Source organism: Lethenteron reissneri, chromosome 21 (assembly GCF_015708825.2).
Source record: "Lethenteron reissneri isolate LAM-NWPU_2019-01 chromosome 21, ASM1570882v1, whole genome shotgun sequence".
Lineage (NCBI taxonomy): Eukaryota > Metazoa > Chordata > Hyperoartia > Petromyzontiformes > Petromyzontidae > Lethenteron > Lethenteron reissneri.
In genome coordinates, this window is record NC_083799.1 from 3,317,145 (window position 1) to 3,332,320 (window position 15,176).

At 45.7% G+C, this 15,176-nt stretch overlaps 2 protein-coding genes across 2 annotated transcripts in view; one reads left to right on the plus strand and one right to left on the minus strand.

The window, feature by feature from the left end:
• LOC133345068 (semaphorin-5A-like) overlaps window positions 1-5,129 on the plus strand; it is a 61,797-nt gene extending 56,668 nt beyond the window's left edge. Inside the window, exons 20-22 of the mRNA XM_061555513.1 lie at window positions 368-421; window positions 891-1,126; window positions 1,327-5,129. Of these exons, the coding sequence (XP_061411497.1) occupies window positions 368-421; window positions 891-1,126; window positions 1,327-1,455 (419 nt within the window). The 3' untranslated portion in view covers window positions 1,456-5,129. The remainder of the gene's footprint in view (window positions 1-367; window positions 422-890; window positions 1,127-1,326) is intronic.
• Window positions 5,130-5,518: 389 nt separating this feature from the next.
• On the minus strand, window positions 5,519-13,985 carry LOC133345057 (solute carrier family 49 member 4-like). The gene is made up of 10 exons (XM_061555462.1): window positions 13,495-13,985; window positions 12,786-12,879; window positions 12,329-12,419; window positions 11,389-11,584; window positions 11,062-11,191; window positions 10,809-10,917; window positions 10,385-10,452; window positions 8,952-9,079; window positions 8,166-8,348; window positions 5,519-7,398 (listed from the first exon to the last, which is right to left on the minus strand). The coding sequence occupies exons 1-10, from the start codon at window positions 13,835-13,837 to the stop codon at window positions 7,283-7,285; spliced, it is 1,458 nt and encodes a 485-aa protein (XP_061411446.1). The 5' UTR covers window positions 13,838-13,985; the 3' UTR covers window positions 5,519-7,282.
• Window positions 13,986-15,176: the final 1,191 nt, after the last annotated feature.

The following is a 15,176-nucleotide window of genomic DNA, read 5'->3' on the forward strand; positions in this document are numbered from 1 at the left end:
ATTATGGCTTGCAACATTTTGTGTAAAATTGTCCATTTTGCTACAGAAAATTGCAGAAAAGTGGTTTCCAACAATGTGTGAATTATGCCTATTTTCTTGATGGCCTCTCACATGGTTGAAATTTAAGCTTTTAGAATTATGGGGTTTCGCAGTCAAGGCTAGTCAGTCTGATGATAGTTGTGCACTTTCTCATTCAATATTATGAACACTTAATGATTATCCATTCAACCACCTGCATCTGCGAAACCACCTGAGACTTCGACACCTGAGGTGGACTGTTACCCTTCTTAAAACTGGAGTCGATGCACTGACTGACCCCTTCTCGTGATCGGTCAACCCTAATTGACGTCTTTTTTTCTATTTTTAGAAATACCAGTCAACGTTGCGTACTCAACGAAAGAAAGCAAAAGGTCATGTGGAGGTATGACGCACATGTGTTAATATTTGACGCACGATCATATATTTTAGCTTGTTTACGCTTTCTGCACATGTATGTAGGATAAAATGTAATTTAAAAAACGGAGGTATATTTTATACAAACAAGGTCAGCATATCTAAAACATAACCGTAACCGTTTTATTTCACTCAATTATAGAAAAAAATATAGTATTTATTTTCCATGTTAAACCCTATTGGAGAGTACAAATATTAGGCTTTGTTAATATTTTTATACCAGATTTTACATTTCGATTTAAAGCTTTCGTGACTGCAGGGATTCATCTTCTTTGTTCTTTCTTGGTTCAGATTTTTACAGCCGAAATCTTTTTTTTACACCTTCCATCCACACTCACCGCAATGTATCATCATGTTTAGCGCCTTGGGAAATAAGTGTAGTGCAGATTGTATTGATCGTGGCGGCGGTGGTGACCTCGTGTCGCATGACCCCTTAGAGTTCCACATGGTGCACCTGGTGGCGGCCGGCGTGGGCTCGGGCCTGCTCGGGTGCGTGGTGTCAGCGCTGCTCCTGGCGGCCGTGGGCCGGTGCCGGCGGCCGCACGCACCCCAATCACTCGAGCACCAGCCTCGCCCGCCACGCGGCGGGCAGCGCCACAGCCTTCCTCTCAACCCCTCGCTCAGCCCCACGCTCGGCAAGGTGGACAAATACGACTCGATCGACGCCATCAAGGTGAGTGATCGTCCACGAGAAGGGGAGTCGTGTGCCGCTCTGCCCTGTGCCGAGCCCAATTGCTCTTGAATGTTGGCTCGTACGTCAGAGCTTTACTAAAACTGATTTTGTATCATACACAGTTGAATGCATTTCTCAACATTGTTTTATTTCAAACTACATTGTGTGTGCCGTTCTCTAATGAGCCTTATTTTTTGCAGGTTCTCAACAAAAACTATCTGATCAACGAGGAGAAGACAAAGTGCATCAATTCCCACGTGCAGACGACAACAACCAAGACTTTTTCCAACACGCTCTACACGGACGTCAACAAATATGAGGACTATTGAGCGGGCACCACGAGCCGCGGAATGACACCGCGAGCCAGGGAGCCAGCACAGGCCGAGGCCACACCTCGTTACCCAGTGGAGCCATCTCGTGGGAACGTGGCCGAGGCTCAGCCCCTCACGACGAGCAGCAGATGCGACACTTCAATTAGGACGCCAAGTGACGAAAGGTTCTTGCTTTGGCAACAGAATCTTGATGAGAAGTACAAACTTGGCGCGACAGTTTCCAGACTTTGAGGCGATTGCTTGGCGTTGGAGGCATTGACTTCAAGTGGCTGTGCTTAGCTGCGTTGCTCCATGTCCAGTGAGAGGCTGGCTTGTTCTCTCTCCCGAGCACAACGTGCCAAATAAAGGAGGGCTGCGTTCATTGGATATTCATGTATCGCTCGGAACTGATCATAAAGTCCAGCACCTGACACCTGCCCCCTTTTAAATGTTGCTGGTGAAAGAAGAGGAGAATAAAAGCACGAATGAGCAGGCGAAGATGAAACACACAACGCGACGTGATGCAGATGTAACAACTTTCTTTTTTTGTGTTTTATGTAAATAAAAGCATTGTCACGATGGACACAGAACTAACCGCCATGAGTTAAAACAATACGGAATTACTTGGCACTTAAACCACTGCAGTCACTGTAAGCAGATATGTACAATACTCTACTGATTTTTTTTTATATATATGTAACTGAACATAGCATTCACTTTACCTTGAGAAAATTAGGATGATCCTGGCTGTCATAAGCAAGACTTTAATAGAGCAAAACACATTCCTGCGGAGGGAGCTGGTAGGAACGTTGGGTTGCTTGGTCAATGGCTGCGTGGTGTATTCCGCAAATATGCCCGACTGTGAGGGCGGCGCAAGCCGGCGTGAGTAGGTTAAACGTTGAGTTTTATAAGGGCACCACGGGGTGACCAGCCGCTTGCCACCCAGCCCCACCCTCCCCACCCAGCCCCTCCCCACCCTTCCCACCCAGCCCTTCCCTGCACGACAGACACAATAATCCCATGTGGGCTGGTGTAACCAGGAGGTTCCTACCAGTAAAACGAAATCGTAGTATGCTTCGTTGGCTTTATTTCGGCAAAAATGCTCACTTACAGGTCAGCTGTGACTTAACTCTTCATGGCTGCTCCGGCTAGCTGACCTGCAACTGAGCATCTAATAATTTCGCTGAATGAATACGAAATAAGCAACTGTCTGTTTCAGCGAAAAACGGTGCTGTTCAGGTTCACTGTGACAAAATGTCGATGGCACTCGACTCATCTTATTCTGTCTTTTAAGTGAAGTCTGCGAAGAGACATGAAGGCAACCAGATATAGGACACGAGGAGGTGTGCCCATCAAGCACATCACGTGAACCATAGCAACATCTCCATCACAGCGGTGTCTATTGTAGCAATCGCAACAGTGAATGTGTGTTATCGTCCAGTTGAATGCGATTGGAGCTCGCAAGAGTTACATCACTGGTCCTGGGTTAAACAACGTGTCTATGCGCTTTGGAGAGTGACCACGTGTGATGAGAACCATTTTTTATCCATGGAAAGTGTACCGCAGAGAAGGCAATCATTTGCTTGGATGCTATCACAATGGATGTGCAAGCTGATGGTGAGAGAGTTGCTGGACAGGCCTCCTGTGGGCCCACGGTCCAGTAAAATTAACGCTTTCACAAGGTGCTTGGTGCGTCTCCAAAATCATGTGTAAAGTTGCTTTGCCTTTTTCGCAGGTTTCCGTCTGTTAAGATTGTGCATTGCCAACACAGAATATCCCGATTGCGTGCAAGCTGCTACACTTGAAGTCTTTTAACAGGAAAGCAAGGTTTTCTTTTTGTATTTCAGTTTTTTTTTCAATGCTGCTTCAGCTTCCCTTAACCCCCCCCCCCCCCCCCCCCCCATGTGGTATTTATCCAGCGTTGTGTGTTTATACCGACGAGAAGAATATGACAACCCTTGCACGTGTCAGCGAGCGTCGTCTTCGCTGAAGTCCACGTGTGCGCGGCGTGCGAGAACGCAACTCAATGCAGGCGTGTGGCGTGGCGCGTGTGGTTTCGGTCCGGCTCAACTGGACAAACACACAAAAAAACGACGACGACGACGACCTCCCGGGAAGTTGTGTGGTTTTTTTTTGTGCGCGTGACTGGCAGGTTGCTCATTTGTGCGTCGAATCATCGCAAGCACGGCAGCCTGCTGAGCACCTCGCGGTTCGCGCAGCCAACGCGTGCCACGGTCGTCGTGCGATTTCGAGTCGGGAGTGGAGAGATTTTTGTTTTCTTTGTGTTGTTGTTTAAACAGCCTCCCGCGTGGTGATCCTGAGCCATACCGACACACGAATCTCATCTCGTTTCAAAAACGACATTGACACTGCTGCATCCAGAGTAGCAGGTGATGAAACGCTTTGTTATTGTGAAGCCGACATCTGGAAGCAGAGTGCATTTGCACTCGGGTTGCCGTGCGAATGAAAAATCGGATTATGCGTAAGGCGCGGGTCACGCGACCAGCACTGGTACATTCCATGATGTTTTAGTCGGAGATGAAACGTGAAATAATTGGTCTATTGTTGTCTTAATGAATTGGCCAAACCAAGGTTAGATTTTTTTTAAATGGCAATTGCCGCTAATGAATTGATAACTGTACAATTACAGCTCGCGTAAGTTTACGAATTATTGGTTTTGTTGGCTGGTAAAAATGTGACATTGTACGAGACAATTAACTGCGTCGTCTCTGATGGGGCGTGAAACCACATCTGTTTTGCGTTGGAACTGTCCGTCGACTGCTTGCAGTGGATGGAGACGCTGGCAGTGCGGAGTCTGGATTGATGAAGCCTGTGTGTGTTGGTTTGTATCACTGTTGAGACAGCTCATTACCACATCATTATTTTCTTCACAGACCATCCATATTCCTGAGTGTGGTGCTATTTGCACAATTGCTCTGGCTATCATGTTGTCATCTCCAATAAAATGTCACCACAGAAAGGATCTGTAACTTAAATCTAACGTTTGATTTACAGTCACGTGTCACATAGCCGTGTTTCTAAATGCATGGTAATGTAATTTCCAGACTCAATGTTGGTAGATTTTGTTTGAGCTTTTTCTGACCAGGGTGGCCGGGTAAGCCGAGCGGCACGTGACGTAGCCACCAGATAAATGTTGCATATTGGGGGTTTAAATCCTGCCGATAGTTGTTTCTGTATTAAATGACCAAATGGCACATTTTTCCTGTGACAGCATAGCAACACCATTGTATCGTGTTGCCATAGCTAATATCTCACTTGTGAAAAATTGTCCATGCTAATGTAATGATCAGTTATCCTTTGCAAGACAGCTTTTTGACGGCTTCTCACTTGGTTAGAGACCTGTGGTATCAAACAAGCGGAGCCCATTCATCACCATTATTGCGTCACTTTTTTTAAAAGACCTGTTGTGTTCTGACTTTAAGACCTGGGGCTCAGTCCTGCTCACGGCAGCTTGACCGAGGCACAAAATAAATAAGCAGGATTGTCCCCAACATGTGTTCGTCATGGTTTAAAATGTAGCTCCAGCATATTACTGCCTTGTTTGTGAATAGTGTATTCGCAATGCCCTGTTGTATTATTTCTTACTTGTACAGTGTAAAGAAAACGTTTTTTTACGAAAATTAAAATGACATTAGCCTCACTGGACTAAAATAAACTCTTAACAGAAAACCTATGGCCGTTTGACTTGATATATTATGCAGTAACTGGATTATCCTGGGTGGTGTTTTGTTATTGGTGGGGTATGGGGCAAAGGTTGTGCACCAGAACCTTTGGTAAGAATGTTCGTATCCATGTCCTTTAATTCATCGGAATAACAATAGCTCTTATCACAACCACCACCATTCTAGTTTTACAAATTGTAATGCATGGTTGGTTATGCTGGCAGGGATGGTGGTAGTGACTGATAGTGTTGGTGTTACTATGTTAGTAATTTTAATTGAATGATAATTATTGTTGGTGATGCTTGTGGTTGTGATCATGGTGATTTATTTAAAAAAATGTTAACACATATATATAACCCCCGTTCCCCAATGAGTTTGGTTCAGTCAAATGAGACAAGTCACAAGGTGATAATTTATTCCATCAAGTGCACCAAGCAGTACATAGTGGGTATTAAAGTTATTTACAAACATCTGCTGCACAGCACCTCCATGTTTGGCTTTGTAGAAAGTGAAGAAAATGACAAATGTAAATGTTTTAATTTTGTACAATACACAAGATTACCCAACAGTACATTAAATACAGTGATTGCAAAGTGTCCGTCATAGTGTCAATTGGCCACCAATGTCTATGGAAAAGACGACCACTCACCTGATGGAATCATTCAGATCTTTATCCACGTTTCTGAGTTGATGTTTACACATCTCTCAGACACCAATTTTATTTGGTCAATTATGCATTCACCAGAATGCTTGTGCGACATAAAGCACAACACCCACATTTGGAACCAAAATATACAGATATCCTTATAGATGTACATAATTAACATGTTAGGATCGTGCATTTTATGTTCATAAAAGCCTCAGGTGAGTCACGTTTAGCATTGGAAGAGTTTTCTTTACTGAACAAGTATTATCTGTGGTGCCACAAGCACATCCTCTGGAGATTTCAAATGAAGCTTCTATTGAAGCGAGTCATGCATTCAAGATGCTGCCTTTTATGCAGAGCCATGGGTCAGAAGTTACCATTTTAAACCACCTACATTACTTAACTAACACCACTCCTTCTAAACACAACACCTTGACATGTTCACCCAGAGTGAAAAAAACTAGAACAATTGGAGTCACGAGACAAAATACCCTGGTCATCTCCTTAAAGTAAACAAGTTAATGTACAAACTGACAATGTAAGAAAAGGAAAAACAAGGCACACATTAGGCTGGGTATTAGGAATGAGTTCACAATTGTTGCTATTTGCATTCATGGCACATCTGAAAAGCCAATGCCACACAAGCCGAGTTGGATAAACTTTTGGCAATAAATCATGAGCGCTTACCCCATCAACTGCCCTGTCCATAATTCAGCCACATGCTCCATGTGCACAGCAGTTTCCTTGCATTTACAGCATCAAACTGAGGCCCATCCAATACGAGACTTTATTTAACACGAGTAAAATCTATACATAAATAACCAAATATTCCAGCCTTTCCAAAGGACTGAAAAATAGAATAGTAAAGTGCATTCAAAGCCAGTCCATAGGTGCTCACCCGCAAGCATGCCATTCATAATCCACATATTAGCTAATGTACTTCCCGACTAAAAAAAAGATAATATGCCAACATGAAGTTTGTGAAATGAGGATTTAAAAAAAATACTTCATTGCACCAGTACTTAACAATACAAAAACGTTTGAGACATTTCGGGCACAATCCCTTCTGGAAAAGAAGTCATTCCACAAGGCAAAATAAATTAGATTTGAACAATTATTTTAGCAACATGTAGTCTTCGTGAGAATTCTTTCAAATAAATTTCAAGGAATAGTCATCCAAAGTGGGGAGAACACGGTCAAGGCAAACCAACGAAAACTCACAATAAAAAATCTAATCGTATATACAAATATGTAAAAACATGTAACACTTGTTCTTAAATGCAACTGCTTCTAAATAACAAACGGGCACCTGCTCCATGTAACCATCACCACAATACTCACGTCTACAGGATTTTGGGGTACAGGCTTGTGTATTACTTTGTCTGTTGCAAGTGAAGGTCAGGGAAGCCGTTCGTTCCACGCTACAATTTCTGTGCAAGTTTAGCCAGCAGTGCCCACTTCCTTAAGGTTTTAAGGGTTAGTGGAGGCAACACGACAGGATCGTCTGTGCGACACGTCACACAGACAGGAACACGTCGAGGTGGAGACGGTTGTAGGTTTCGGGCAGCAACAGAATCCCCAGCACGCCGCACGCGCACGATCCCGCCAAGCACCAACTCAGCCACGTGACCTCTGTAAGCCACGTGCACAAGAAAAACAAAAATAAAAATTCCCCATATAGCCTGAACAGACTGCTGGGGGAAGAACAGTTAGCGAGCACCTATGACGGTTGGCATGACACACGAGGGGGTGGGTGGCCAGCACCACGCCCAGCCACCTTTGTCTCCCTTGCGGCAATGTTCACAACCACTACCAGGTACTCAGATGGACGTGCACAAATACACACACACAAAACAACGGAAGCGTATATGAATGCACGGATGATTCTGTAAAATGGACACGATAAGCACAACTTTCCAGAGACTATTTCAGTGTAAGTGCAATGGTGTTTTCAATTAATCTGCAGTTTTTAAAAAGCCGTACTGTATATGAATACAAAGAAATCCAGAGCATTGATTGAGTATATGTCATTTTGCTGAAACCGTCTCGTCACTGTTCCCTAAAGCACAGGAATACATTGTGCCTTTGTGTACATGCTCACATTCCATGTATTACATGGCATGGATTAAACAGATGAGCAAATATAGTTCTCACAAACTGTATAAAGAATTAGTGTGTCATTCAACGGAATCAATTATGACGAACGTACAGCGATGCTCATAAGATACTTCCTAATTTGTGTAAAGTCGGAAGAAGAAAAAAAATCTATGGCATTGCTAATAAATGTATGAACGTACCAACGAGACATGCTGCACATCCCCCACCTTGCCACGCCATTGGCAGGCAACGATTCGCAAGTGAACGCTGGCAAAAGCAGAGATGCGCATGTCGTGCCTCACCGGCGAAGTGCGATATGAGGACGTTGAGCGGGACACCGACCGCCACGACGCTGATGAAGGCGGCAAGGCCACAGCTGAGTCCCTCAGGCACGGGGAAGGTGGCCTCAACCACCAGCTCCAGCAGCAATGGCACGGCACTCACCAGGCACGCCCCGAACAGCACACATGTGCCCAGCAGGTTCCCTGCACAACCGCCCGCGTATGCGCACATGCACAGGGGAAATGCCTTTGTCCGGGTAAGCAATAAAAACGTTATTGCTAGGCTACCTCGTGCTCATCTCCCGACATTAAATGGAGATTCAAGTCAAACACAAATCGCGTACCTAGGACATGCGTCTCGGGCTGTTGGACACAAGATTTAGTATTCTCCACCAGGGAATGTTGTAGTGATGTCACTGCATCAACCGTGTGGCTTCACTGGAGTGCCAGAGCCACTCTTGACCTTTGTGTCAGTCTTTTTTTACATTAACAAAGACTCAAATGTATGTCAGACATGACAAAACAGCAGCCTAGGTACGTAGCTACAAGAAACATTTGATGGGCTGGGTATTCCTTGAAGCAGCACTCACGTTTTTATTCACAAGTGAAAACAGCTACCACTACCAACCACATCATCAACTTTGGAATCATTTTAGCAAAAACATAATGCTGCTGTAATGAACCCAAAAACATCCCTCCTGTCACTGTGTGACTTCCCAGTGCCTTTGGACTGGGCGTGCTCAATCTCATTCCACTGCCAGTTGAGACGTGTGGAGGAGTAATGCCGAGCAGCGTGCGGGCTCAAACCTTTGTAAAAGTGGAGAAAGGGGACGAGGCCGAGGCAGCTGAGTGTGAACCACACAGACACGATGCTGGCTCCCGCCAGGAGGGTCAGCACAATGACCTTGAGTTGTCCCGTGAAGTAATCGGCAAATCTTGCGCACATTCCCATTGCAATATGCAGTGTTACAAACCCGCCAAAACTCAGTCAGCACGCACGCTCTTCATAACCAGGAGCAGGGCACGCCCCCTTTACAAAACACCCATTAACTGTGCCAATGCTCATGTAATTTACAATAAAGGTGAGCCATGTACTCTATCCTACAAATATAAAATCCTTGGAAATGTGATGAAAATCCTTACATGAAAGGACACAACAAAGCTAGTTTATTTGCTTACATGTTTTTGATATTGCTTAAAAGGCAACTATAAGAAATTTAGGTTGATGTAAACACTTAAGAAATTTTATTGTTGCGGTTTTGTTTCCATTAAATTCCATAGGCCATTGATGCACACTCCTACAAAACGTGACTGCACTTGGAAAGTAGTCAAAACAATGCTGAAATTTCATTTTTAAACTTTAGGCAGCTCATTCAAAACATATACACAAAAAATTAAAACTTGCCAGTTGCTTTGTCTTAACACTACCCAGCTGGGTAATGGCAGAATGCAGTTTGTACTGCTGACCTGATGCAAAAGCCCCTGCCTTTTTCAAATTAGGGGTATATTTTCATTTTATTAGTCCAATGTATATTTGCCACACAGAAACAAACACACATTATATACATTATAGTGATTCCAAAGGACATGCATTGCAGAGTGGAGTCACACGGGACCGTGTGAATGTACACATTACACGCAGGAGCTATAAAAACGATTTCCCATGAAACAATGAAGGAACAAAAACACGTTGACGAAATGCTGCAGGGTTTTTTTGGTTAAAGATGACAAAGCGTACGAATAAAAAAGAAAGCATGCAAATGCTGAAAGGAAAACTCTAAACTCGGTTCACCCTATCCTCAGGGTACAAGGTTGTGCCATGCCATGTGAACCTGTCATTCCAGCTTTCCTTCCATAAAGCACTGGAAAAGCAACATCTTGCTCAATTGAGAACACTTTCAGGCTGTTGTTAAATGGCCCAGTGATCGTCAGACGCTTGTGTATGTGCATCGTTAAAAAAGCCATCTCAGGTTTCTTCTGAGCACTAACCGTAATACCTAAATTCACGTGAAAGCTTCAACACAATTTCCTCCAGACAGCCCCCAAAAGAGCTTAACAGCTCCAACATCCTTTGAACGTGATCATTAGCACAAAGTAGTTCAAATGCACATCCCGTTTACACAAGTTACTTTTCCATCCATGCTCTAAAGTGCGACAGGAGTATACCAAGCAAGTAGTAAAAAAATATTGGTATCCTCAGCAACAGATGAATTTACGGAGATAAAAATACGACATCTCACCTCGCGACGACCAGGGAGCCTGCACAACCGGCCACAACGGCAGCTAAACTGGCCCAACCTGCATCCGTCTTTGTCATCACAACGCCAGCAGCCAGAAAAAGACAGTAAACATGAGTAGCGCATTTGCGTTATGACACAAACCACTTTACCAGAGCAAAGAGCTCGCAGAGAAACAGTTGTGAAATTCAATACCATGTCTATATTTTGAATGACATTCAACAGTTACGTGATATTGATATATTATACAGATGATGTTTGTGTGCTCAGAACCACAAATACTGAAGATTTTTAATTATAATACGTACAGATTTAGAAGATTATAAAATGTAAATAACAGAGCCGAATTAGGTATATGAATGCAGCAATTAAGTTCACACAGACATCAGACGTGGTTGCCAATTTTGTTTTTACTATGAGCACCCACCGTTGAGACCTTATCATGGGGAAGGAAGTAGTTCAGTTGCTTCAGCCAGGCTATGCTGACTGCCAGGGGCACAGCGTACAGCAAAATCGCCACCCAGCTCCATGGCCTTCTGTAAAAAAGAATCCCAATGCTGCTTTGAAACAGGGCAGTGGAGCACCAAGAGCACTTTTATCACCATCGCATTAGGAAGCAATCACATTGCTTCGTTTGTCACAATATGACAGTTGAATGAATAATGCATCCGTGTGCTTACGTGAGCAGGCGGCAAATTGCCTCACAGTAGCCCAGCCGAGGGGTGGCAGAGGAGATGCTGGGTGGAACAGGTGGATGAGCAGGGAAGTATAAAACCACAACCAAGAACAGTGCCATCACCACGACTAGCTCTGTGAATCAGAGACCATACAAGGCAGAGACAAGACAAACATGAATTGCACAGACGTGAAAAACATCAATTCCCGTAAGTGTTATAATGGGTCCCATTTGGCTCTCTCACTGCGCTGGTTACCAATTACACGTGCCCATCTTAAACTGTACTTTTGCTGAGCATTTTCACACAGGAGAAATCATGCCATCCACTTACCAGCATAGAGCAACAGCTGAATTCTGTGTAGGGCCTCTGACGGGGTTCCCAGAGTGGGAGGCCTCATTTGGCCATCGATGCCATGGGGGTGTGGGGCAGATCCCATGTGGACAAGCAAGGGCTCCAGGAGGAAGGCACAGGCACCCCCCAGGTAACTGGTCAGTACCCCCACTGCCGTCCCTGTGGTGCGCTCATCCTGCAAAGTCAGCGTGTCAACCACAATTAACAACTGCACTCTGTTTTACTACAATGCTTTCACTCGACACTTGGTATTGCAAGTGTTCATGAGATGGTAACTCATTTATGTAACAGCAGAAATTTCCAAATTGTAACAAATTCTAAAAATTATTTTAGATCTGTCACTTAAAATGATGGAGTCCATTGATGTAGCTGCTCACTCCGAGCTATCATTACTCTGATAGTGGCATTGTCTTTGTGCTGTACGCCTTTTGGCATCCTCTGGTCTAACACTGTTTTGAGACTAGGCTCAAAAGAAAGCTGTCTCTGGTGTGGACCAATCAGTTTCAAAGACAATTAATATATTATCAAAGTATGTTTTTTTTTTGCATTTTGACCACAAGTATTGTGGTTAATGCAGACATGATTCCTTGTAAAACGTTTTAGTTTGGTGTTTTAACATCTTAACACCTGTTTTGTTGCCAGAAAAAAGGGGATAACCTATTCTCATGGAGTCTTTATGTATGAATTTAAATAAAATATTAGCTGTCAAGAGCGCAACAAATATTAATACATGAACTTTATATCAGAAATGCACCGTTTCTATTTTTTGTACAGGGTATGACATTCCCAATCAACAACTTTGAGAAATTACACGTAACTGTCTATTTACAGACAGCCGATGCCGAATATAACAAAGGCCAGACTTGTTTTTGCAGTATTTTAGCATGATGTAGTCAAGCGAGGGGTGAATTTCTCATACCTGTGGAAACCAGGCAGTCGAAAGGTATGGGCCAGCAGCCAGTGCCACGGGGCCAGCCATCCCTATAACCAGTTGTCCCGAGTGAATCAGCCTAGAGTGGGACGCCAAAGTAGACAACTCATCACTGGCTCACACCAACACATTAACAGTCACGGTACATTATATAAGAACAGTATAAAATGGAGATTTCATGCAAGATACTTTCAAAATGAGCACTCCCGTCTCATTGTTATCTAGGACTGTAATAACACATCGGACTTTTGTTTTGTTTATGCTAAGAATCACCCACTGGATCTCCCTCACACGGCAGCCTGTGGCACTTGTAATTGAGTACGTATGTTTCAGCTACATTCATCTGCATTGCAGCGTGACCAGGGCAAACTCCTGCAAGCAGTGTGATGGACGAGGCCAGGGCTTATTGCTGTTACATAACCCTGCGGAGGGGGGGGCGACGTACCATCTGCGGACGTCGTTCATGTCAGTCGGAATGCAGCGGAGGCCGCATCCTGTCGTCAGCAGAAACAGCGAGGCCAACAGCGACACTCGAAGGCCTGGGCAGTGGACAGAGATCGCAGCGTATTAGGGGCCAAACAACGTCAGCTGCTGACTTACTGTGCCACCCTCAATGGAAAATCTTCATAGCAGCCAGAAACGCGTAATTTGCTCGTGCAGAGGCCATTGGTTATAACAGCCGTCGTGTAATTATGTACACATGGGCATAGCCTCCCTAGGCAGTCCACCGTGCTGATTGAGCAAATTATACACATAATCAGCAAAATACAAAAACATCCTTCTCACCCGAGCCAATTCCATGGCCATGCCCACCGCGTCCTTCCACGCCACAGATTAACCCAAGTGTTCTGGACATGTCTTTGTCAACACTTTGTGCAGTATAGTGCCCCTATAACCAACCAGTGCCTCTTTACACCACAGTAGCGCCAACCAACTCTTGACACATGGCCCAAATGATCACATATCGTGATCATTTGGTGTCCTGGTCAAACGCGTATGCGCCCATGTGCACTGGCCATAATCAGAGGGCCCTATCCATGACCATGCCCACGCACCCTGACCAAAGCCCTTGGGGCCCATGCCCCCCAATGTCGCTCGTGCCCCCCAATGTCGCTCGTGCCCCAAGCAATGCCCCCCACGCTGCACCCACGAACCGCGCTTGTCCAGCAGAGCCGCGAGGAAGGGGAAGGCCGAAAATCCGAGCGCTCCCCAGTTGGCGAGCAGCGCCACGTCCGTGTCATTGAACAGCCCCGCGGCTTGGGCCGTGTCCTGCACGGGCAGCCACGCGTTCCGTGCCAGGCCCTGCATGAAGGCGAAGGCGGCCAGGGTGGCGAGGACGAGCCAGCGGCACGGGGAACGGGCGCGGGGCCCGGGCGAGACGCCCACACCGGGGCCCGTCTCGTCCGCCCAGAGGGTGCGAGTCCAGCCGCGACGCGGCGAGGATAGGAGCCGCTCACGCTCGTCGGCCTCCTCCTCCTCCTCGTAGCGCGACATCATGGCGCCGCGCTCCTAGTCACCCTCGATTAGTAAACGGCGGCGGCGGTGACCATTAACAGTGACGATAACAGTCGCCAATGGCCACGAGTTTTCGGAGTCGTTCTCACCGACAGTGGCGGCAACAACAATAACAGCCGCTGGCCACGCCCCTCCCCCTCCCCTCGTGAGCCGAGATAAGAAATCGCAAGACGCCCCTGGGGCCGACATTGTGAGCGCGTAGCGACGGAGCGCGAGCGCCTCGGGTGCCCTCAGAACAAATCTTACGAGTGGAGCGTCGGAGGCCCAAGTACCCGGATGTATACACAGTGAGTTGAGGTGACGTCACGCGGGGGCGGACCCACAGCTGGCAGGGAGCGCGGGTGGGGGGGGGGCACGTGAGGAAGGGGCGGGACCGAGATGGCCGGAGGCGTGGCCTGTTTGCGTGGATGGGTGGGGCAAATCCGCAACCACCTCTACATAACAAAGGCTCAGTCAACCATTCTACACAACAAAGACTAATTTCCTGGCAGCGATTTCAGCCGCACCACCTCTACATAACAAAGGCTCAGTCAACCATTCTACACAACAAAGACTAATTTCCTGGCAGCGATTTCAGCCGCACCACCTCTACATAACAAAGGCTCAGTCAACCATTCTACACAACAAAGACTAATTTCCCGGCAGCGATTTCAGCCGCACCACCTCTACATAACAATAGGCTCAGTCAACCATTCTACACAACAAAGACTAATTTCCCGGCAGCGATTTCAGCCGCATCATCTCTACATAACAAAAAGGCCCAGTCCCTTTTACATGCGCCTCTACGTCATCCGCACCTAGTTTACACAACAAAGGCTCATTCCTAACAGCGTGCTTCAGGTGCACCGAACCTCACAAAAATAATATTCAGGGCCTATCTTGGCTCCTCCCACCCTCAACCAGTATATATAACAAATAAACCCGTAAAAACAACGTTTTTCACTATAAATCCTTTATATGCGTGGCGGCAAACTTAATATAAAGGATTTTAAAATATGTTCGCCTGTGGAGGACGCGGGGATCGATCCCGCGACCTTTGGCATGGGAAGCGAGGGCGCTACCAACTGCACTACTCCGCCACGGCCTGTGGAGGGGTTACGCTCTGGGCTCTTACACTCTGACGTTCAGCCAAAGCCATGAATGCGTTCTATTTTAATATATGTAAAAATTTTATTTTTTTGCCTAAAAAGTGTAAAATTTTGGGAATTTTTTTTCACGAACAATAATTGTCTGGCACAACGAGTCTGTGTGGAAAATATCAGCTCGATTGGATCACGGGAAGTGGGTTAAAAAACGACCGAAATATTTGCACGGTCCTAAG

Coding starts and splice junctions, on each gene's coding strand:
- LOC133345057 (XM_061555462.1), bottom strand. CDS start 13,837: ATGATGTCGCGCTACGAGGAGGAGGAGGAGGCCGACGAGCGTGAGCGG. Junction 12,880..13,494: donor GGCTCTGCTGGACAAGCGCG/GTTCGTGGGTGC, acceptor TCCACTGCCCAG/GCCTTCGAGTGTCGCTGTTG. Junction 10,918..11,061: donor GCAATTTGCCGCCTGCTCAC/GTAAGCACACGG, acceptor TCTTTTTTACAG/AAGGCCATGGAGCTGGGTGG.